The sequence below is a fragment of the Propithecus coquereli genome, unplaced genomic scaffold (assembly GCF_000956105.1).
Source record: "Propithecus coquereli isolate 6110/MARCELLA unplaced genomic scaffold, Pcoq_1.0 Scaffold442, whole genome shotgun sequence".
In the NCBI taxonomy this organism is placed as follows: domain Eukaryota; kingdom Metazoa; phylum Chordata; class Mammalia; order Primates; family Indriidae; genus Propithecus; species Propithecus coquereli.
In genome coordinates, this window is record NW_012150197.1 from 1,231,705 (window position 1) to 1,255,155 (window position 23,451).

At 62.2% G+C, this 23,451-nt stretch overlaps 1 protein-coding gene across 1 annotated transcript in view; it reads right to left on the bottom strand.

The window, feature by feature from the left end:
• The window catches only part of NTSR1 (neurotensin receptor 1 (high affinity)), a 33,417-nt gene extending 19,452 nt beyond the window's left edge, over positions 1-13,965 (bottom strand). The window contains exon 1 of the mRNA XM_012654550.1: positions 13,300-13,965. Within this exon, the coding sequence (XP_012510004.1) occupies positions 13,300-13,965 (666 nt within the window). The remainder of the gene's footprint in view (positions 1-13,299) is intronic.
• Positions 13,966-23,451: the final 9,486 nt, after the last annotated feature.

The following is a 23,451-nucleotide window of genomic DNA, read 5'->3' on the forward strand; positions in this document are numbered from 1 at the left end:
TCGGGAGGCCGCGCACGCGCCCATCCAGCCGTGTCGCGCCCTGGAAAGGACAGCACTGCGGGACCATAGGAAGACGGTGGCTGCCGGCGGGTGTGGGAGGGAGGCTGAGCGGCGGCGCACAGGGTTTGAGGGCAATGAAACTGCTCCGTGTGACGCCGTGACGGGGACGGGAGGGCCCGCTCATTTCTCCAGACCCGCAGAGCGTGCACCAGCAGGCGTGACCCTCACGTAGACTGTGTCCTTTCATTAGCAATGTGCCGAAATTGCTCGTTAACTCAGCAGCGGACACCCGCAGACAGGGCTGGAATGGCGCCTGAGTGCCGACCGCAGCTGCTCGCCCGGACGGGGTGAAAGCTCCCGTGACCCGGCCCCTGGGCTTTTGTCCCGAGTCTGCCAGGAGGGCTGGAGGGTCTGTCCATTTCATCCCACCTGAAACGTCCCCGAACATGCTGGTCCAGCCCCAGGGCAGGGACAGGACAGCAGATCTGGCTCTTCTGGGAACCCCTGGGGCCCAGGTGGAGGACGAAGCAGAGATGTCCGGGTTCGAGGCAGAGCCACCGAGAGTCCTCCCGTTGCCCTGTCCAGGGTCAGCTTCCTTGTGACGTCCTTCCTGGGCCGGGAGCTCCAGTGTGTGGCTGAGGACACACCTCTCTGGGCGAGCCCGGCCTCCGCCTCCCTCCGCCTGGGTTTGCCTGGGCTTCCAGGATACGCCCAAGGTGGGAGCCCAGGGCCCGCCCGCGTCATGGCGCCTTTGCTGACCTGCACCCAGGCTCCGCAACTCTGGGGACAAGGCGCAGGCTCGGGGCAGTCAGAGCAGGCGCCACAGACGTCACCAGGCCCACTTGCTCCCGCCAGCTGACCCCAGTGTCCCTGTATGGCAGGCTCGAGCACCGGCACCAGATCAGTCTGCACTTGACTTCTGGCTTGTCACACTGTCCGACAGGATCGGCAGCCACGGGGACACCAGGCTGACAACGTAACCTGTCTCAGGATACGGGTGGAACAGGAAGGTGGAGGGGACCTGGGCTGAGGGGACAAATGGAGGCTGCCCAGCCGGGCTGCAGGCAGCTGTCAGAGTCCCTGTGCCTCAGTGGGAAGGTGGGGACATTGTTTCTGCTTCGTAGAGTCACCACGGGACTTACTGAGGCTGGGTGTGGAAGGCGACGCCCGCTGGGCCTCCCTGAGCCTTCTTCCCCGCTCGAGGGAAGGCCGCAAGACGCCCAGCGCTGGGTCTGTGTTCTCTGGGCCTGGGGACTGTTCTGGGCAATTGAGTTATGGGCTGTGCCTGGGGGCCGTGAGGTCACGTCCGGCCCCCATTCTTCCTCCCACCCCTCTCCACTGGGGACCAGAGAGCCCCATCCCACGCAGGGGGTGCCATGGAGCCAGGGGGGAGCACCAGCCATGAGCTCTTGTGGCCGGCAGAGCTGGCCTGGCCGCTTTGTCTCTGTCCTCGTGGTGCAGTGGGGGGTGACCGTTGGCCCCACAAGATGGGCGCACCGGACCTGGGGGTGTGACCTCATTAGGGAAAAGTGTCTGCAGATGTGACGAAGGATTTAGAGATGAGATCACCCTGGCTTGGGTGGGCCTAAATCTGACGGCAAATGTCCTTAGAAGACGCAGGGAGAAGCCATGTGGAGACGGAGGCGGAGACTGGAGCGTTGCAGCCACCAGCCAGGGACGCCTGGAGCCACCAGGGGCTGGGAGGGACGAGTAAAGACCCCCCCCAGATCCCGTGGGAGGAGGCAGCCCTGGGATACCTGACCGCAGACTCCCGGCCCCGGAGCAGCGGGAGGAGCGGCTGCGGCTCCAAGCAGCCCTGGCTGTGGCGCTTTGCCAGGGCGGCCCCTGAGACCAGTGCGTGCGCTCCCGAGACCCTCATGACAGGCAGAAGCGCGAAAGGTGTCTGGGCTTAGAGCTTTTGGGACGTGAATATCCGACCCGGGGGCTTTAGCTGGGAGCGTTCCGAGCATCTCCTCCCCGATCTGACACAAATGTAGGTATTTTTAACGCATTAGACAGGCTCCTTTTAAACAAGCTGCCAGGAAAATTAACTGCAGGAAGTTTAACGGGTGTTAACCTTGTCTAAGTGCCCTGCAATTACCGCTGCTAGTCTGCAGCGAGTGTGACGGGGTGGGGGCCTCGGAGACCCCTCCCGCTCCAGAGACGCTTCCTTCGGCTTGGGGTTTGCTTCCCGACCCCAGTCACTGCTCTAGTGTCCGAGCAGCTGCCTGGCGCTTGTCCCCGACCTTCCCCGCCCCTGAGGGCACAGAGGCCCCACTGTCCTGGGGGGGGGTCCGACCAGGACTGCAGCCCCTGAGCCTGGGGCCAGGGCCCAAGCGCCCCCATCTGCCCCCTCCTCCCGAAGTGGCTCAGGTCCCCAGAGAGGACAGTGCACCTCGGCCACACAGGCCTTAGAGCCGGGCAGACTCCGGGGCCCCGACCCCGTGCCAGGCCAGCGGGCACGGCAGCACCTTTCAGGATGGGCCCCGCCCCGCCTCCTATGCACAGGCTGCAACTGTGTACACAGATCCTGCTCATGGCCACGTCTGTCCCTCTGCTACAGCTGACCTGCCGTCACAGGAGGGCCACCTGGAGAGCACCCAGTGAGCCAGCATGGTCGCCTGGAGCCGCACCCAGAGAAACCTCAGTGCGTCTCCCCGGCTTGGCTCTGCCTCCCCCAGCCCAGCAGGGGAGAGGGACAGTGAAGGGCAATGTTGGGCCTCCCCACGCCGAGGACAGGCCAGAGAGCGGAGCTCTAGGCCCCCTGGGAAGGCCCCTGGGCCTGAAAGACCCCTGCCCCTGCCTGCAGCTTCTGTCCTGTGAGGGTCTGGGCTGGGGTGCGCCGGGTCCAGGGATCCTGGGGGCAGCCCCTGGGGCATTGGTTCGGCCCAGATGCGATGGCTTCTCCCTCGTCTCCAGGCAATAAATAGCAGCCCTGGACAGCCGCTTCCTACTGTGCACATCCTGTCGGGCGCGCAGCCCGACGCCACGGGGTTACAAATGGGCCAGCCCCTGGCTGGGCTCCGGAGCCGCTCGCCGGACGGGCCGATGCTGCTCCCGCTGACACAACCCAGACCGCGCTCCGTCCCCCGACACTTGACACTCGGGAGCTGGGGGCTCGTGGTCCTGCCAGACAACTGGGGAACGATGCCCTGCACAGCGGCGTCCCGCGGCTGTGAGCAGTTGGAACTTGACAATTCCCAAGCAGGCCTTATTCCCAACAGCTCCAGCACTCTATGAACTTTGAGAGGCTGGGAGTGTGGTTTTATTTTAAACAGAGGAACTGTTTTTGAGTTTTAAGAGCACAAAACTCTCTGAAGAACGCTCTTAACCTTTAAATATGTCAAAGGAGAGTTCCTGAAATTTACAATAAATTCACCTTTTAACAGACAAGGGCCAAAAATGTTTAAGTCCAAACAATGTTGCTCTTTTTCATGAGCCTCAGTGTGAGATTTACTCAAAGCCTCCAGCTTCACGTTTCTAGGATAACTGTTTCTTTGTTATGTATTCTCTTCCAACATTGTTTTAATAATTCCTTTGAGCTCACATATTTTATTATAAGCCGCCTCAGATATTTTTGAAAGCAGCCAGTGTTTAAAACCTACAGATGACTGTCTTGGGGTCCTGGACAAGCTCTCCTGCCATAAACAGCTGTAAAGCTGCACACACGTGTCGGGCAATTGTGTTTGGACCCTGGGAAAGCCTCAGACTGTGGCCCTGCAGGGACACTCACGGGGGGTCCGTGATCACCCATGTCCCTGCCCCGGAGGCATTTTCTGGATGGAGACATAGGGGCCGAGGTCTGGGCAGAACGAGCAGGAGGCGGAGGTCGGACTGCGGCTGGGAAGTGTCTTGAACCTGCACAGCAAGCCCCCGGAGAGCGGCCTGCGTATTCGGGGTCCCCAGAAGCCTGTGGGGGCCTTCCTGGGGTGCTGGGCCAGCCGGCTGAGCCCACAGACCAAGACGTTGGGAGCTTATTGGAGGCAGCTGGCGATTCCTGCAGAGATGGTCACATACAGTGTGAATGTACTTAATGCCACTGCATTGTACACTTAAAATGGTTAAAGTGGTAAATGTTATGTTAAGTACATTTTACCACAATAAGAAAACACTATCATTCACCGTGTTAACTGAATAATGAAGAAAAACCATATGATCATACTAATAGACACAGAAAAATCATTGCACAAAATCCAACGTCCATTCATGATTTAAAAAAACTCTTAGGAAACTAGGAATAGAAGGGAACCTCCTCAACTTGATAAAGAGCTTCTACTAAAAACTCACACTAAAAACTTCATACTTGATTATAAAGACACAAGACTTTCTCCCTAAGGTCAGGAACAAGGCAGCGACGTCTGTCCTGGTCATCGCTGTGCTCAAGTCCCAGCCAGAGCAAAGAAGCAAGGAAAGGAAATAAACGAGGGAGAGCAGAAAGGATGAGCTTTGTGTTCACAGACGACACGACTGACTACTGGAAATCCCAAGGAACCCACAAAAACCTTCTAGAATTAAGTGTGTTTATCATGGTTGCAAGATACAAGATCAATATACAAAAACTAATTATATTTGTATATATTAGCCATAAAAACATCAGAAACAGAAAATCAAAAAAAAAATACCCTGTGCAACAGCACCCAAGACATGAATCCTTCGGTATAAATCTAGTAAAATATGAGTAGGATCTGCCTGCTGAGAACTACTGCCGATAAAAGAAACGGGAGAAGCCCTACACGAATGGGCAGATGTCCTGCATTCATGGATTGGAAGACTGATGTCAGGAAGCCAAGTCTCCCCTGCAGGTTATTGACACAGTCCCAGTCAAAATCCCAGCAGGGTTTTTGTGGACACTGACAAGCCAGTTCTAAAATTCACGTAGAACGTAGAGGAGCAGGAATAGCCAGGACAAGCTGGAAGGGACGGGTTCAGCCGCAAGACTCATGCTGCCCGCAAGACCTACTGTGACGCTGTGGTAATCACGACAGCGTGGACTGCGGACCCGGACACGCAGATCGCAGGGACGGATGGGGGCCCGGATATAGACCCCACAGACAGGGCCGCTGACTCGACTCGACTAAGGCGCAAAGAACCTTCGATGGAGAAAAGAGCATCTTTTCATGGGGAGGTGCCGGAGCATTTGGATTCACTGCGTGCAAAACAAAACGAATGCGTATGCCTCACGCCCTACAGAAAAGTTAACTCGAAATGGCTCATAAACATCAATTCAAACAATAAGATTTCTAGAAGATAACATAGAGGAAAATCTTCATGACTTGGGATTAGGCATTGAGCTCTTAGACACAAAAGCATGACGCATAAAGATTTCGGACGTCATCGAAATGACGACCTTTTGCTCTGTGAGATACGGTGTCAGGAGTACGAGCCACAGATGGAGAGAAAATATCTGCAAATCACACACAGGACAAAGGACTTGTACGCAGAATATACTTGGAAATGCTCAAGACTCAATCATAAGGAAACAACCACCCAATTTTAAAAATGAGCAACTGGAACAGACACTTTGCCAAAGAAGAAATGCAGATGTCAGATAAGCACGGGAAAAGATGCTTAATGCCGCGAGTCACTGGGGACATGCAAATGGAAACCGCAAGATCCACCGCAAGCCTATTCCAATGGGTAAATGAAAACAAACCCAAACCAGAACGTGCCGACACCAGCGCTGGCCGGGATGCAGAGTGACATATACATTGCTGGGGACGTCTCAAACGGACAATCCAAGGAAACGGGATTTTCACCTGGAAACGCTGGTGCCCCCTGCACAGCTGCACGTACCCTTCTGCGCGGCCCGGCCATGCGACTCCTGAGTACTTACTCCTGAGACGTGGAAGCGTATTTTCACACGGAATCCTGCATGTGAGTATTTGTAGCTGCTTTCTTCATAATCGACAAAACCCGGGAACATCCCCAACGCCCTTCCACGGGCAAATGGAGAAACGATACGTGGAGCCTCCACGCCACGGACTCCTCCTCCGCAACAGAAGCCTCCAACCGCCGGTGCGGGCGCGGGAAGGAGCCTCGAGTGCGTACGTAGCAGAGGGGTCTGATCCGGGGGCTGCAGCCCAGATGGCCGCGCTGACACCCTGGAGGGGTGGGGCTGCAGGGAAGGACCCATCGGCGGTGCCGGGGGCTGGCGTGGGGGCCACGGGCAGCAGAGCGACGCTGGGGGTGGTGGGACTGGGCTGTGTTGCTGCCACGGGGCTGATGTGGCTGCGTCGGTCAAAGCTCATAGACGTAAACAAGCAAAACAGTGACTCTCACTGCATGTAAATTGAAAAATAAAATTAAAACAAGGAAAAATGTGTGTCTATGTTAAAGTGCCCAGCCACTTTCTTGCTGCCTTCCCCACCCCCACCCGGTCTAGGCCACCTTGGTCACTCGACTGGGATGTGGCAGCAGCTTCCTCACCGTCCCCGGCCCCAGGTGCCAACGAGGCAGGCAGAACCGTCGCTCGAGATACCGGTCACGCCACGGCTCTGCTCAGGCTCCCGGAGCTACTCAGGTTTTCTAGGCTGGAAGCCGCAGTGTGGTCTGCGTGATCTGCCCGCCTGCCTGCCTGCCCTGCGCTCGCTGCACTCCGGCCACACCAGCCCCCCGGCTGTCCCTGCATCACACCCGGCACCTGCCTGGCATCTTCCCGACACCGCGCAGGTGCCCCTGCAGCCTCCGAGACACCTTCCCGACCTGCACCCACCCCCCACTGCACTTGTCACCATCTGCTGTTCACACACTGTCCTTATTTATTTTGCTTAGCTCCTGTCTTCCCTGGTGGGATGTGTGCTCCACGGGGGTAGACACTTTGGCCGGTCTTGTTCACTAATGTCCCCACTGTGCCTGGCACGTAGCAGTGCTCGGTGAGTGAACGGAGGACCAATGAAGGAAGGAAGGAGGAAGGTAGGAAGGAAGGAGAGGATGTCACCCCAGATGCTCAGAGGAGAAGTCCCCCAACACGGGTGCTGGAGAGGGCTGGCTCAGGCGCGGCCTCCAGGCTGCAAATGTTTCTAAAAGGAGGTGGACAGACGCCAACCGGGGCCTGTGGCTCCCAGACCTAACTGGCGTGGAACAAGGCTGGGGCTCCCTGCAGGACCCTGCAGCGTGCACGAGTGCGGGTGACGGGCTCACGCAGGGAGACCTCTCCTGGGAGCAGAGCAGCTCTTGCCCCCTAAACAGCACGGTGGAGGGCCCGTCTCTCCGCAAGCACAGCCATCGGCACTAGCAACGCAAACCACGGGTCGGTACCTGAGCCCTTACCGGGCCCCAGGCATGGTCCCAAGTCATTTACTGCATGGACTCCCTAAACCACAGAGGAACCCTCACCTCCAGTCGGCTGGTGGGGAAACTGAGGCACAGAAGGCTGTGCTGCTTGCCCGGGGTCCCGCAGCCAGCGTGAAGCTGGGCCTTGAAGGAAGGCAGCGCACCCTCTCTGGCAGCGGCAGAATGGGGCCCCGGGGGACGCTGGGGTGCAGTGCGGTCTCTGGGGCAGGCAGACCCCACGGCGTGACCTCAGGAACACTGTCTCCTCCAGGTGCCGAGAACCAGGGTCCCCACGTCCCTCTGCTGGCGAGAGCGGCCGGGCGCTCCGCAGGGTGCCTCTGGTCCGTTTGGGCCTTTGAGCCCTTCGTGGCTGCCCAGGGCAGGAGGACGTCGAGGTGCGCAAGGGCTCATCGTTGAGTGGCCCTTGCCGCCCAGCGCAGCTGTCAGAGGACGGGACCGCGGGGCTCTCTGCTGCCTTTGTTGTCTACATATTCACTGGGATGGAATCACAGGTGCCCAAACACAGCCCTGGCCCGCAGTCCGGGGGTTTTGGCGAATGCTTCGCTGTGTGACCCCACCACGGCCACAGACGGACACAGAACATCCGTCACCCTGAGGTGCCCGGTGCCCTGCGGCCACCCGCCCCTCCCCCTGCTGCTTCCTGCCCTGCGCTCGGCCCTCCCAGAACAGCCTGTGACGGGGGCCACGGTCGCCCCAGAGTCTGGCTTGTCTCAGTCTGTGACGTGGGATTCCATGGGAGTGAGTCACCCGATTCACCGATTCACCGGGAGAGAAAGTAGAAGAGAGGTCACCGGGGCTGGGCGGGGCGTTTAATGGGGACGAAGCTTCATTTTGGGGAGATGAGAATGTTCTGGATGGTGGTGACGGAGGCGCAACACGTGAAGGTGCTTGGCAGCACGGAACTGCGCCCGAGTAAACGGTTAAGACGGCACATTTTATGTTACGTGTACGTCACCACGATGTTTTAAAAAAGGAAAGCTTGAGAAAAAAACACAAACCACTAGATGACCAGATGGGACTTTATTTCTATGGTTGAGGAAAACCAGGTGGCTCTGCCTTCCGACATTCACGCCCAGGCCTGACGCCGCCGGCCCTGCGCGCTCCGGGGCTCCGCCCAGCCCGGGGACCTCGCCGCTGCTGTGCCCGCGCGGCGCCCCCGCCCCTCAAGTCTCATCAGCCGGCGCCTCCCTGCCTCTCAGAGCGACCTCCTGAGGAAGTGCCGCAAGGCGCTGAGCTCCCAGGTCACGAGGCCTGGTCTGGGGCGACCTGCTCACGGCGGGGGGCGGGGGGGCGGTGTCGGCCGGCACAGAGCAGCGGTCCCGCCCACCCCCGCACCGCCCCTCAGCACCCGCAGAGCTGCAGACGGGGCCTCAGGACACACTGTGTCCTTGGAGAGAACACGTCCTCAGACGGCCATCAGTCTGGGCGTAGGACGGGAGAGCTGACATCTGGTCCCAACGCAGAGCTGGGAACGCGGGGGCCAGGGGATGTCACTCCTCCAGGACTCCAGGCTGGGTCCGAGCCAGCCGCGGCCAGCTCCGGGCCCCTCGTGCCCCTTCACACGCCAGTCTGCCCTGGGAGGCTGACGCGCACCCTCGGGAAGCAGCAGAGGGTCGGACTGGACGTCCCTGGCCGGGGACACCTCGGGGCCCCATCCCTGTCCAGCGAGGGTCTGTCTGCGCGTCCTCACCCTGTGGTCTCTTGCCTGGCCCCCGGGCGCAGGCCAGGCCCTCCCTCCTTCCAGGGCCTCTGAGCCGCAGTCTGAAGGCAGATTTCACAAGCCAGTTCTGTCCTGCCTGTGTGTGGCATCTTAGCCTTTAGAAAACTCTTAATTACAAAATCTTCAAACATACACAAAGAGCATCGCTAATACACAATATGGACTCCAGGCTGAGCTTGTCTCACCCGCAGCCCTCCTGTGTCCCCTTCCCCAGGCCCCGCTTCAGTAAACCTGAGACGCCACATCATTGCCTGTAAGTCCTGTTTCGAAGACCACGCCCACAGGGCTTCGGCACAGGAGGGAGCCACAGCCTTGAGGCTGCCCCGGTGCGCAGGGCCCCAGGGCCCGCGGTCTGGGACGTCTTCATCATTTCTTGGTGTGAGGACGGGTCACTGCGGCTGGTTGATGCGTCCCTGAGTCTCTGTTACCCACAGGCCCTGCTGTTCATTCTTGGGACAGGCTGGTGGTTTGTCCTGAGCCTTCCTGGCAGGGGAACCGTGCCCACCGCATCCTGACGGGGCATCTCCGAGCCGGCAGCCGCGTCTGGGGCTACACCAGATTCGGCTTTGATTGCTCTTCACCAGGGGGCCATGTGGACCCCACAACCGGGCCCCTGACTCGCCGCCAACGCTGCTGAGGAGCCATTAAACGGGGCCCGGTGCTCTCGCTCCCGCGCGGGGCGGCTGCAGCATCCTGCACCGAGACCCGCCCTTGCCTGCCCCTGTGCCGCCCTAAAGAAAGGCAGGAAAATGCCTGATTCCCTCCCAAGGGCCACGGATTTTCAGGCGAGGAAGTGTGCGGCCCCTTCCCTCGCGCCAACCGCACTCCACCCCTGAGCTGCAGACGCGAGAACCATGGCCACATGTGGGGCGCCGTCCTGGGGGTCCACTGCCCGCCCCTCCTTGTGGCAGTCTCTGTCCCTGTGGGACCCACACACAACTCCTTTTGCATCTTCCCCTCTCGAAAAAGTTCCGAACCGCAGACAGGTCGTGAGGACAGCACCCAGGCCTGCAGGTCCCCAGCACCTTGCTCCACCCATGTCCCCACACGCTCTCCTGGGAGCTGCCACACTCTCCTTCCTGCACCACCGGGAGTGAGCAGGAGACATCGCACTCCTTGGCCTGCAAACAGCTGTGCGTGTTTCCGGAGAACAAGGGCGTGGCCCGCGGAGCAGCCGCTGGGGCAGCCCCGGGCACAGTCCTGGCCCGATCTCACGGGAACCAACTTTCTTCCCTGCGGGAGCAGGTCCTGGCTGCCTCTCCCTCCTGGAATCTGCCGGCCCCTGATGGCCTGGGTGTCCACGACGCCACCTTGAGACCCATCTGCCATGGGCTCCGGGCAGAGGGTGTGTGATGCCAGCTCCCGGCACGCAGCGGGTCAGAGGGCTGCTCGGCGCTCCCCTCACCCGGGAGGGAGGCCGGGACCCTGGAGTCCGGGTTTGATCCCAGCTTGGAGCGCGTCTGTGTGCACTGAACACAGAAGAGGTTTTCTGAGGCAACAAGGGACGAGGGCGCAGGCTGAGCCCCGGGGTCGGCACTAATGAGATGAGATAAAAGGGCCCTTGGCGGCCGCGGACGGCAGATCTAACGGACTCGCGCCTGGTGATGCTGGCAGGGCTTATTTTGCTGTGTGCTGTGTGGTGGGGGAGGTGTCTCTGAAAACCGTTCCGAAGGACATGGCCACCTACGTCAGATCTGAGCCGATGCCCAAATGCCCCAGGCCTCTGTCCCTGTCAGTGCCCCAGACACACGCATGTGTGTGCACACACTCCCCAGGCAGTGAGCACAGGACCTGCTGACACACAGTCTGTGCCAGCAGGACCTCGTCACCCCTGTGGTCAAAGCAGGAGGCTGGGCCTGGACTGCAGGGTGCCACGAAAGATTCAGGGTCAGTCCACGTGGGCAGGGCCACTTATGTGGGTCAGAGCAGGGACAGGACAGTCCTGGGGGAGCCCGAGGGCACCCTGAAGGTCCCTGAGCCTGGCTCCCCCCTCAGTCACCCAGCTGGCCCCAGGCACACGTGCCAGCTGCCAGCCAGCCCGGGAGTGCTCAAAGTTGCGTGCCAATTTTACCACCACCCCCCTCATTTCTAAACCCAATTCAGTTTGCAAGTGCCCAGGTCAGAGTCTCACTGCTGTGGACGGTGGTAGGCCCCGTGGGTGCACGTGGGCTGGAAAGGCCAACATGTTTGGCCAATGCCTCGACATTCCAAACATGGTCAAGGAGAGGGGCACGAGGACCAATGTCCAGCTCTCCTAGGGCCACAGTTTGGAAATAGCAGACGTTTGCCTGGGTCTGCCAGACAGCCCAGAAGCCCATATGGGGACCGTACAACCCCCACTCTGGGAAACCCTCCTATGATGGCAGCTGGTGGGGCAGGGGCGGGGCAGGCCCAGCCTCTCCTGAAAGGGACGTTCCTGTCACGAGCACAGAGCAGCTGGAGTGCAGGACCCGTGGAGCCTGGGCACAGCCACTAGCTTCGGATGGGAGAGCGGCCTTGTCCTCAGTCACTCCCAAGCCCCTTAAAGACAAATGGGGATGACGTTGTCAAGGGCGCTAAGGAAGCCAGAGAGCATTCGGGAAGCGGCACCTGCCCAGGGCCGCCGCTCCACAGGTGTCTGAGGGGGTCAGCACCTGAGCTGCGGGACCAGGCACACAGCACTTTGGGGGCCAAGTGATGTCGTGTGGGTGTCCAATCGCGAGGGCCCGGGAGAGGGTCCACAGGACAGAGGGGGATTTTGGAGGGCTGGGGCTGGGCTGTCCTCTCTCCCTGTGCTGCGCTGGTTTGCAATGGTTTCGAAAGGCCACAGCGCTCTTGCCCAGGCCTGGAGGACAGGAGGGGCGGGGGCTGAGTGCGGCATCTCCAGGTGGGCACTGAGCACACGGACCCCCACCGACCCCTCGTGGTGATCTGACCCGGGCTGCTGCCCCCAGGCCCCTCAACCAGAACCCCCCTGGGCAAAGCCCGTCAAAGACAGGAGCCTCGGAGGAGGAGGAAGGAGATTTCCCACTCTGTTTCCCACGCACAGTCCCCGGCTACGTCTGCCTCTGGCGAAGGGCAGGAATCTCGCTGCAGAGCAGGGCTCTGACTCACCCCTGCCTCGCGGCTGCTCGGGAGGGACCTCCCAGTGCAGGGACACCTGTAGCCACAAGTTACACACAAGGCGGGGACAGGAGTCTAGTTCTACCCCCACGGCCCACTCAGCGGTGGTCGGTGGAGGGTCAGCCAGGGCCCGGGGGTGAGAGCAGGCGGCACCCTCCCTGGCACTGCCGTCTTCCCACCGGGCACACAGCCGCACGCTGGCTTCCGAGGCAGCCGCGGAAGTTCCGCAGGGAGGCGGCTGATGCTGGGGCTGCCCTGGCCCCTCTGGCTCGGCAGAGAGACCCCGCCCAGACCCTTCCACCCCCTGCCCTCCTCGGCCTGCTCTGGGATGGAGGGAACTCCGACCTCCAAGGCAACCCAGTCCTAGGGCCCAGACGCTATTCAGTGTCGTCTCTGCCCCGACTCCCCCTGTGGACACCCTCCCGTCTGTCTTCCCAGCAGAAACAACATCACCACCACCACCAGCAACAGCCGTCGCCTGTGAGTGCGTCCATGCGCCAGGGCCCACGCCAGCCCTTCCCACCAGGGTGCCCAGTGCTCTCCCTCTGAGGGCAGTGCCATGACTACCCCATTTTGTAGGTAGGGAAACTGAGGCTAACTAGGAACCAGCCCAAGATGGCACCAGCTTTAGCTCTGACACTCAGGCTTGTGCCGAGTCAGGGCAGCCAGTGGCAGGAGGGGCTGCTTTGGGGCATCTCTGCAGAGGAGAGGGTCATAACCTCTTGGGGGCACAAAGCCTGCTGAGAAGCAGGTGAAAGGGACCCTCCCTCGAAAGAGGCTGGTGCCAGCTCGTGCAAGTTTCCGTGAGCTCTTGAGGAATGTGCAGACACCTGAGGTCCATCCGCAGACCCCAGGGAGGTCACTGGCAGGGTCTCCAGCCCCGCTCAGTTGAAGGGGCAGATGGGGGCTGAGCCTGGCCGTGCTGGCGTGAGGGGTGGGAGGAAGGGTGTCCGCCTCCCCCACCGGGCCGCTCCCTTCCCGGCCTCCCTGGGCCAGACTTTCTCAGCTCTCCACTCCCGTGCCCACAGGGTACCCCACTGCAAACTAATTTTCGGGTGTGGGAAAGGGGAGTGCTGAGGCTCCCCTGGACGGATGGCTGCTGACGCCCCCTCCAGAGACCCCAGCCTGGCGCCCAGTGGCCCCTGCTTCCTCTAGTCCTTCTCGCCCTGGAAGAGGCTGCTCACCTGTATGACGGCCTTGACGGTGGCGGTGCGGACGGTGGGCGTGCACACCAGGCCGCCGGGGTGCTGGCCGTCGGCGCTGCGGTTCTGCTGGCCCATGGTGAACAGCATGGGCACCGCCAGCAGGCCCGAGGCCAGCCAGATGGCACTGATGAACTTCTTGGTGCGGCTGCGGGACATGAGGGTCTTGGCCTTGAAGGGGTGGCAGATGGCCAGGTAGCGCTCTACGCTCAGGCTGGCCACGTTGAGGGCTGTGGCATAGGTGCAGGCGTCGCGCAGGAAGTAGTAGCCGCGGCAGACGGCGTCGCCGAAGGCCCAGGGGTGGTGCACCCAGATGAAGTTGTACAGCTCCACCGGCATGGCCAGCAGCAGGATGAGCAGGTCGGACAGCGCCAGGCTGCCCAGGTGGTAGTGCACCGTGCTCTGCAGGTGCTGCAGAGACTTTTTGCGAGCCAGAGTGAACGCCGTCACCGAGTTGCCCACCGTGCCCACCACGAAGAGCGCCAGGTACACGGCCGTCACCAGCACCTTGGAGTAGATGTCGGTGTTCACGTCCAGGTCGCTGCTGGGCGCAGCGAGGACGTTCTCTGAGGCGTTGTCCGAACCGTTGCCGAAGCCCGGGGCCAGGAGCGCCGCCGGGGTGCCGGGTGCAGAGCCGTTGAGGCGCATGGTGGGTGCCTGGTCCGCGGCTCTGTCCCGTGCGTCCGCGGCTCAAAGTCCGGCCAGAGGGGGCGCGTCGCAGGCGGGGACAGAAGAGGAGGAACCCGAGGACAGAGCGCACGCAGGAGCGCGAGCGGGGCGCCGTCTAGCGAGGAGTCGTGGGACCCAGATCGCGGGGCCCCTGGAGCGCTCGGATTGCGCTCGCTGTGGGATCCCGGCTCTGGGCTCCCGGTTCTGGGCTCCCGGCTGCAGACCCCGCGCTTCCTCGGGCTCCCTCCGGGCTCAGCACTTGCCGCAGGCTCCGGGCGGCCTCCGATCTCCAAGCCCCGCGGGTCCCTGGCCCCGGCAGCAGTGCGGTCCGAGGACGAGGACGGCTCCTGGCGCGGGCAGAGCTGAGCGCACGCACCGCTGCCTGCCCGGCGCGCTCCCTTCCCTCGCTCGGCCCCGCTCCCTCGCACTCTCCCGCACCGGCTCGCACGCCTCCCGCCGCGCCGCACCCTCCCGGCTCTGGAGCCTCCTCCTCCAAGCGAGTGGCGGTGGAGGGAGAGGGAGGCGCCCAGGCTGCTGTCCCCGCCCCGCCCTGCAGGCTGGCGGGTCCCTCGCCCTCCCAGGGGCAATGAGGGGCTGGGGTGAGCACCCGGGGCACCAGCCTTTGCCACAGGTGCAGGCGTTGGGCATTAGATGTTTCCAGCCGCTCTCCCCAGGGCGGCAAGGGCCCCTCCTCCCCGGCCTCCCCAACTTCTTACGCCCTGGAAGGGGAGCTGCGCTCTCCTCTCCCTCCCGCTTGCTCAGCGGGGCAAGGGTGTAATGCGGTGGGTGGGCAAGGAGGTGGCTTCCTGCTGGCAGGGCTGGGCTGACCCTCCCTCCTGGGTGCACTCGGGTGCCAGTGTGGGCTAGTGTGGAGAACGCCTGGGGCTGGGGTGAGGGGCTGTAGCACCACTAAGTCTGGGAGGGGGTGAGTGAGGGGAAAGCAGAAACGTCACCCCTCCTTATGCAGCCCCTGTGCCTGGCACCCGGGGTGGTCTTGTGCTGTTGTGGGATGTGAGTGGGCACCTCTGCGCCCCTTGCTCTGCCTGGATTTGGTCATCTGGGTCACCCTGAGAGCCCAGCAGCGTCGGGAGGATGTGAAGCGGGGTGGGGCCCATCTGGGTCTCCCGGACCCTCTGCAGCCCTCCACACACTCACCCCTCCAAGGGCCTCCCCGGACGCCCCATCCTGCCTTGACAGCCTTTGAGGGCTAGGTCCTGGACTGTCCCCACGTCCACCCGGCCCCTGGAGGGGCACAGGCAGAGGTGGCTGGGCACAAGCTTGCTGCCATCTGTGGGCTGCCCGGGGGCCGCCGCTGTCACCCCTGCGGGCCCTCCCCTGCACCCCTCCTCCCAACAATGGCTCTGCCTCCCCGGAGATCCAGGTCAGGGCCCGGCTGGCTGGCTGCGCCTGCTGTGCTGGGAGAGGAAACCTGAGCAGGCCCAGCGGCCGGCGTGGCGCAGGGGCTGGGCCTGGCAGGGAGAAGCTGGGCTAAGGAGCTATCGTGACCCAGGTCTCTGTAGATTCTGTTCTCAAGCTGCTTTGCGGGGAGCTCTTCCACCCAAGCCCAAAATTCACATCAGGGAGTCTCAGCTCATAAAAACAAGTGCTTAAATATTTAGCCTTTAGAGGAAACACAAATATTCCCTTTGCTAGAAGCCAGCATGGCAGGCTCAGGGGCTGGCAGACGGGGTTTGAATCCTGGCCTCTGCTTAACATTTGGGTGAGTGTTTCTGCTTCTCTGCCTCGATGTAGCATCTGTACGATGGGAACGGAGGGAGGGATGGGGGGATGGAGGCTCCTGGGCGGGGCTGAGAGGGGTGGGAACGTGTTGGGGGGTTGTGCCCCGACCTGGTGGGGTGTGAGGTGGAGTGTCCTGTTCCACAGAAGTGGGCCCGTTTGCCCCCTGGAGGACACAATCCTCCAGTCAATGACGGGGGTTATGCCGGGCCCCGAGTGTCCACACCATGCTGGGGAGTGCCGGTGCTGGGCGACCGTGGGAACATGCTCACTGCTGCCCGCCCTGGAGATCGCCAGGGCCCGACCACGGGCTGGGCCACCTGTCGCCCCCGGCGTTCGCCCCTTCGACAGCCGGCCACGGCTGCACAGGTGGACGCCAGCAGAAACGCACTCCCCTGGCCACTTAAGCCCACTGTTTGGTTTGCAAGCCCCTGACCTTTTGGCTAAGCTGGCCTTATTTTCAAAGACTTCTTTTTGAGCTAGCCCAGGAGCTTAAAAAAGCATAAAAGGCGACTTAGCACAAATATTATGATAAGGCATTTGCCTAAAACCACCTAGGAAAATGTCACTTGGAAGGCCTCGTTCTACACAAAGTGGACGGCGGGTCCGTGGCGGGCTCCCCGGTGAGCACGGGGCCAGCTGATATGACGGCTCTTCCGAGCACCCGGGAGCCCGGCGGCTCAGTGGCCGGAGGCTCTCAGCTCCCAGGTGTTTGCCTCTTTCTCTTCTCGTTTCCCCAGACAGAAGAGCAGCTTCCCGAACAGCTGTGGCTCTCTGAAGCCAACACTGGTGAGGAGCTTGGGGAGGGCAGAGCCTGGTCTTGTGCCTGTTGGTGACCCAGCCATGCCCTGGGCCAGCCCGACTCTGTCCTGACACGTGGAGGCCAGCACAGCCTGGGGGAGCAGGGCTCTGGGGCAGGGGCATCTGCCCGTGAGCTGGAGAGCCTCGGGGGCCTGCCGCCTCGACCCCGACAGCCCAGACGTGTCTGTCGGAGACCGGCAGCCATCGACCGGCGTCGGTGCTTCTGGGATGCAGCAGGATGGGGGCTGAGAGGGCGGCCCTGTGCGGGGCTGGGCCGGGTCTGGTTTCTGCAGTTCTCCGGGTGACGCGGGCGAGGCCCCGTCCTTGCTACCCCGCAGGGCGCCGTCTGTGCCTGGAGTGAAAACCAAGTCCCAAGATTGCCACGTGAAAGGTGCCTGGATGGACACTGCCGAGGGCGGGTCCCCTGCCTGTCTGCTGACTGGTCCCGCGTCCCTCCAATGCCGCCTGCTGCATAGCCGGTGCTCCGCGGATTTCCGCTGAGCGAGCAGAGAAGGTGGGATGCCGCACAGGAGGGGTCGTCAGCGGGAACGTGCGAAACCCACCCTCGCTTCCCCACAGGCTCCCAAACTCCGGAGTGCCGTCGTCTCTCCAGGCAAGTTCCCTCTTTCCTGGGGCCTCTAGACACCCTTGGAAGACTCTTGCGAGCAAGAAGCCTTCTTACTATTAATAAATTTTAAAAAGTAAGTTCACAATAACACCTGTATCAGTTATCTATTGCTGCATAACAAAATATCCCAAAACTCAGCGGCTTAAAACCGCAAACAGTCACTATCATCACTAGCAGTGGTCGGTTTCCCGCAAGGCCGCAGACGGTGGGGGCGGAATGCATTAATAAATGTCTTTAGCAACACAGAGGATGCGCAATCTGCATAATTTGTAGAGTTTAGCTGTAGATTTTCCCACCCACGGCATGGAAATTGCACGTGTTCCAGGACGTACAGTGTTCCAAGGAGGATTTTTAAAAATAGAGCAATACATGTACATGTGTAAGCAAAGTGTCAGTGGCCCGGGGTGGGGGCAGCAAAGCGTTCTCATGGTCCCGCCTGGCTGTGCTCCAGGCGTCCCGGGGCTGTTGGCAGATCCAGCCTTCGTCATCCTCACTTCTGTTCCCCGGTCGCCCCTGGAGCTCGGCCAGCTTTCTGGAAATGTGAGCTGTGCGCACGGAGGGAACAGAAGAGGGACGGCTGTGGCGGTCCGTGAGCATTTCCGCTACTGCGAGGGACGGGCCAGGCTGAGATGCAGAGGGCGGGTTGGGGCGGGGCGGGCTGGTGTGGGAGGTGGCTTCGAATCCTAGCGCCACTGCACCCCGACCTTCAGCCTCCTCGAAGGCAGGCTGCTGTGTGCGTCCCGGGAGTGCACGCCAGCTTCGCCGCACACCCACTGGGGGCCAGGCCAGCGGAGAGGCTGGGTGGGAACAGCACGGCCCATAATAAAGGCCCCGCACCCGGCCTTCTGCAGAGTGAGGACGTGGCTCACGGGCGTCGCCGTGGCCGTCTTGCAAGCTCGGCTGAGGGTGGAAGGTGACCCTCTCCAGAGGCACATGGGGTCCCCGCCAGCTTCACAGACACGCAGGCAATCCTGCCCTGGGCTGAGGTGAGCTGGGTGGCCACGGCACGGCACCTGCAGGCCCCACGGGGACGTGGCACAGGCAGGCAGGGGAGGGTGGCGGTGAGACGAGAAATGCACCCTGGCTTTCCTGGGACTTGCCCGGTTGTGAAACCAGAGACCTGGGAACTGCAGCAGCCGGGGCGCCGGCCCCTCGCTAAGGGAGCCGTGGGGGCTGCCGGGCCCTGGACTCCTGCAGGGAGGCCCCAGAGCTCGCTTCTCCGGCCTCCTGCTCCCCAGCTCTGGCAATCCCACCCCAGGACCCCCTCCCGGGACAACGTCTCCCCTCTCCCCAATAATCCCACCTCATGGGGGGTTCCTCCACCTCCCGCGGCTAAGGTGTGCAGAATGTTCTAGTTCAAACCCGCGTGGCTCCATGGGGAGCTGCCTGTTCTGCAACAGACGCAAGTTTAAACCACGCGTTTCCTCCAGGCTCTGATTTGGCCGAGGGTCTGACTCACGCAGTCGCCAAACACACGTCAACACGTGTGTCTCTGCCATCTGCCTGGAGGCCAGGGGAGGCGGCCGCCCCTCCCTCTGCCTCCTGGTGAGCTTGCTCCAGGGCACACAGCTCGTGGGCACAAGTGGCCATGCTCCCTTGACTTTTCGTGTCCCCAGGAGCCATCTATCTTCAGAGGGGCCCTGCGGGGGTCGGACTCAGGCCTGGCACCCGCGGGCAGAGGTGTGTTGACTGAGCGGTGAGCGGCGCTCAGGCTCCTGTGGGGACGGCACCTCCCAGTCCCCTGTGAACCCTGCCGTTCCTTGGTCTGCGGGGTGCGGCAGCCCCCGGACGCTGGGGAGGCCACAGAGCAGCCAGCTGACCCCTGACTGCTGCCCCCAGCCCGTCTGGGGCCCTGATGTGCAGATTCCCCGCGGCATTGGCAGGAGGCAGATCCGCGCCTATGACCCGCTCAGCGTGGCGCTCGATGCCCAGAGGACACCGCTGCTGGCTGGGTCTGAGGAAGACTCTGAGAGGAGATGCGAGCTGCCAGAGAGCGCGTGAGCCTGCGCTGTCCACATGCAGCACACAGGACCCGCTGGTCCCACAACGGAGGCCCAGCTGCTCGGCGGGCCAGGGTGGGGCGCCCGGCAGGAATGCCGCGTGGGCGCAGAGTGCAGGGGCAATACCCATGGGGTGGGGTCTCAGGGCCCGCAGGAGGGTGGAATAGCCACACGGACATCTGAGACCTTACGGTGTGGCTGGGCCCAGGGTCTCTGAGGGGTAGGACCCTCCGCCGCTCCTTCACTGCTCTCCGCGGAGCCCTCCTGTGCGTGGAGGACAGTTCCCAGAGACGGCGCCCAGAGACAGCACCAGCCTTGTGCGCAAGGGACCCTCCCCGTAAACCAGGCCTTTGGCCCCTTAGCTCCAGCCCAGGACTCACCCCAGACCCCCTAAATGTCTCCAAAAGAGCCCAGAGGGTGCGTCCAGGTGGGCTGGCTGCTCAGGGTGCTGCCCTGCTCCCCCCCACCGCAGAGGAGCCCGGATCCCTGGGATGAACAGGTGGGTGAGGGTTGGTGTGGCCGGGAGCGTGCTGAGCCCAGTCCAGGCACCTGAGCTGGCTCCTTAGTGCCCAAGGGGAAGGTGCCAAGGTCAGAGCCTGACACCCCCTGGGCGCTAGAAGCCCCCTCCCTGCCCAGCTCCGGCTTCCCAGGCTGAGCTGTGTGGCATGAGGATGGAGGGGCTCCCAGGGATGGGCCAGCCTGGGCTGGGGACGGAGAAGGTGGAGGTCCCGGTGGCTGCAGCTGCTGGGCCGCTGGGGGTGGTGTGGGGGGACCGGGCCCTGAGAGGAGGGGCGCCGTGGGGAGGACCCCGGCCACGAGGTTCTGCATCTTCCCCAGCTCGTAGGACTGGGAACAGGAGCAGGGACCAGCTTCCTGCTCTGAGGGCTTCCTGCCCACCTGTCCAGCACTGCTGAGTGTCTGGTGACAGGCAGGGCTGCTGCCTTCTGGGACTTCACATCCCAGGAGGGAGGGAGAGAAGCAGCTGCCCCAACCTGTGGGGTCTGGGCTCACTCTGGGAGGCAGCGTGGCGACAGAGGCGCGGTGTGGGGTGGGGTGTGGGGGATACTCTGCTGTTTCCTCCCGGCCTCAGGGTCTCCAATCTTGACCACACGTGCAATCCCAGGGATTGGGGTGGGGTGCTGGGGCTGCAGCCAGACCTCCAGGGCTGTCCTGGGGCCACAGGGCCCCTCCCAGGGCACCGGCTGAGTCTCCCCGGGCTTTGCACCCCCAGGGGCAGGGGGAAACCATGACCCTGGTCCCGTGAAGCTGTTGAGATGCAGAAACTGGTCAGCAGTTCACTCTCCAGGCCTCCCTGCAGGGTTGAACTCCTCCTTAGTGATCACCGGCACATGGGGGCTGCCGCCCCTGGGGAGACTTCCTGGCACTCACTCAGGGCAGGCAAGGGGCACCCCTGGGCCTTCAGGGTGACACGGGTGACGGGGACTCGCTGCTTTGTGGGACGGAGTCAGATGTTGCAGGAGCCATGGGGCCCCGACGCAGACAGCTCCCAGCTCAGACCAGCAGAGAGGGGCGGACAGAGCAGGGCAGCGCCCAGCCCGGGGAGTGGGGGGCAAATGGCCACACCCTGGGCAGCTCCGGGCAACAGGAATTTGTTCTCCTGTCGCGGATGCCGGGTGCACAGGGAGCCACCCCTTTCCCCAGGGGCTCCCCCGCTGTTGGCACAGCGTAGCTGTCACCCCTGTTCTCGGGCGTCTCTTAGGGCACCCAGGGGGTAGCCCTGCCAGGCTGAGGGGCCACGGGGACCACCCTGGGTCCCTTCCTGGGGGGCCTGGGGTGGGGGCCGCCAGACTCCTGCCCTTCCCCTGCAATTTAGCTCGCGGAGGGAGGGGGGTGCGCCTGCTGGTTGCTTTTCCCCAGAAATCTCTCTTAGCATACGAGCACAGCTCTGCAATCTGGTTTGTAAAAATACCGTCATTGGAGGAGAAAAGAGCATTAGCTCAAGGAAAATGTGCTCTGGTATAAATGAGCAGTTAGAACATGATCGGATTATCATGCCCTGCAAACTAACAGGATCTGCTGAAATCACACCCTCTCTCTCCTTTGCATAAATACATACGTGCTTGGCCCATGTGCACACGGACGTTATCGTCATGGTGGCTGGAGTCTGGCGGATGCCATGTGGCTGCGTGTTCCCGGTACTTTCACACGCGTCGCTGCTTTGATCTGCATGTGCCTCCCCCTCCCTCCCTGCCTCTCCCCCCACCCCCCACAGCCGAACGTTACATATTAATTATATGCCCATATATAACGGGCGTGATGGCTGAGAGAGATGATGTTATTTTATTTCTCTTTTAGAAAAGCTGCCGGATGTCACTGAATGAATAATCTCGCTGTCAACATCTTTAATGACCCTCGAGTCGCAGAGTCTGCTCTGTGGTCTCGTCTCAAATGCCACTTTTGTTTGAGGAGCACGTTCTCCGGCGGGGAGGTCTGATCCTTTGTTAGCCAGACAGCCCTGCTGGCTGCGGACAGCTGGCACTCAGACGAGGGAGGGGACATCTGTGGGTTTTGCTTGCCCAGGCCACGGCGCCCCCAGGCCAGCCCTGTCCCTGCTGCTGGGGCACAAGGGTCTGCGCATCCGAGAGCCCACCCTGCGTGGTCTGGGGTGGGCTGGCCCCGTTCCCACGGCCCCAGGGATTGGTCCAGGGATGGGTGCGTCCCCAAGGCGGACGCTCAACGCGCTCCCACTCACTGGTGGGTAAGTTGCTCCAGGGGGCCGCAGGGCAGAGCTGGGGAAGAGGCGTGAGCCCTGAGGGCGTGGCTCTGAGCCCGGGACCCTGCCTGCCTGCACCTGCCCGCCCTGCCCGCTCTTCCTCAGGGGGTCTGACTTGGGGTTTGTCACCTGCGCTCACGCACGGTGACTGCAGGCGTCAGGCACAAAGGGCAAGGATGCAGGGCGCTGCAGCCGTCACGGGAAGGTGCGGTGCCCCGACGCCCGAGCCCTTTCTGGGCGCGTTGAAGGCGTCACACGGCAGGTGAGGGCGGAGCCAGCCCGGGCTCCCTTTCCGTGACCAGTTGCCACATTGTGATGGGCTGCGCACGAGCAGATTCTCGTCCTCTCTGGGACTTCGGGGCTTGACAATAAGGACGTCGCCGCTGAGGCGCTTGGGTCCGACGGGAGCTGAAGGGAGGTGACCTGCCCCGCCTGTGGCAGACGATCAGCTTCCCGCGCTGACGTCCCCACGCGGCTGCGCTGCTGCAGGAAAACACCAGGGGACGTGATCGTCCCAGGGCTTTCGTACCACTGCCTTCACAATGTTCCAGAGCCCCGTCCAGCACGTTCCTGCTCCGAACCCTCCTGCATAGCCCAGAGCTCGGTCTGTGCCGCCCGGCGGCGCTGGAGCCCGGAGACCGAGCGCCGGGCGTCGCCCACCCTCCCCCCGCTGGTGGGCGGAGGCGGGTTCCTCACTGTGTCAAGTGATATTAAAACTGTGACTTGAGGATGACAGGCTGGCGATGACACGAGGCTGCGTGGCTGGGAACCGCCGGAGTCGGCAGAGGGTTCGCGGCTGCTCGCACGTTCTCGTGTTCGAGTTCACAGAACAAAGTCAATAAAACAGAACAAAGAATCGCGATTTCCTGCCTTGAGTAGAATGAACTCTCACGTGGCTGAATTGGAACCAGCAGGGTGTTTCTTTTTCATTATTAAAGAATAAATCTCAGAATTAGCCCATTAAGGTATCTCATTGCCGTATGAAGATGCTCATTTGCTTTCCCAGCCGCCTCACTGTGGCATAAACGGTGAATCCGAACCAACGACAGGAATGAGGGAGCCGGGCTCCCGCCTGTGCCTGTATGCTGGCGCGTGGAGGGCGGATGCCGCGTCCCCGCCGCTCCGTCTTCGTCTTTGTTCTGTCGTCGGGATTCTTGCGGCTCCTGCAGAGCCTCCCCTGGGCAGGAGGGACCTTTCTGCCCGGTGGCCGCCCGCAGGGGACGTCCTCTCTTGAGCTCAGTGTCCTGCCCTGGAAGATGGGGGTGATGCTAACCGGGCCTCCCTGGGCTAGCGCGGGAACGGGGAGACACCGTGGCCGCAGGTTGTCTGTCTCCCCAGGGGTCCGGCGCAGGCAGTTTCCTGGGAGGAGACCCAGGAAGCACCCAGGGGCTCAGGGGAGTGAGCCGGACAGGGAGGGCCGCCGGTGAGAAGGGCGCACCAGTCACCACCTTGGGCACCAGAGGCCTCATCCGGGTGGGGATGGTGGCAGTGTGGCCACCTGCCAGGCAAGGAGCCGGGTGACTCACCTGCTGCACAGGGGCAGGGCAGGTGCCAAGCCAGGGGGG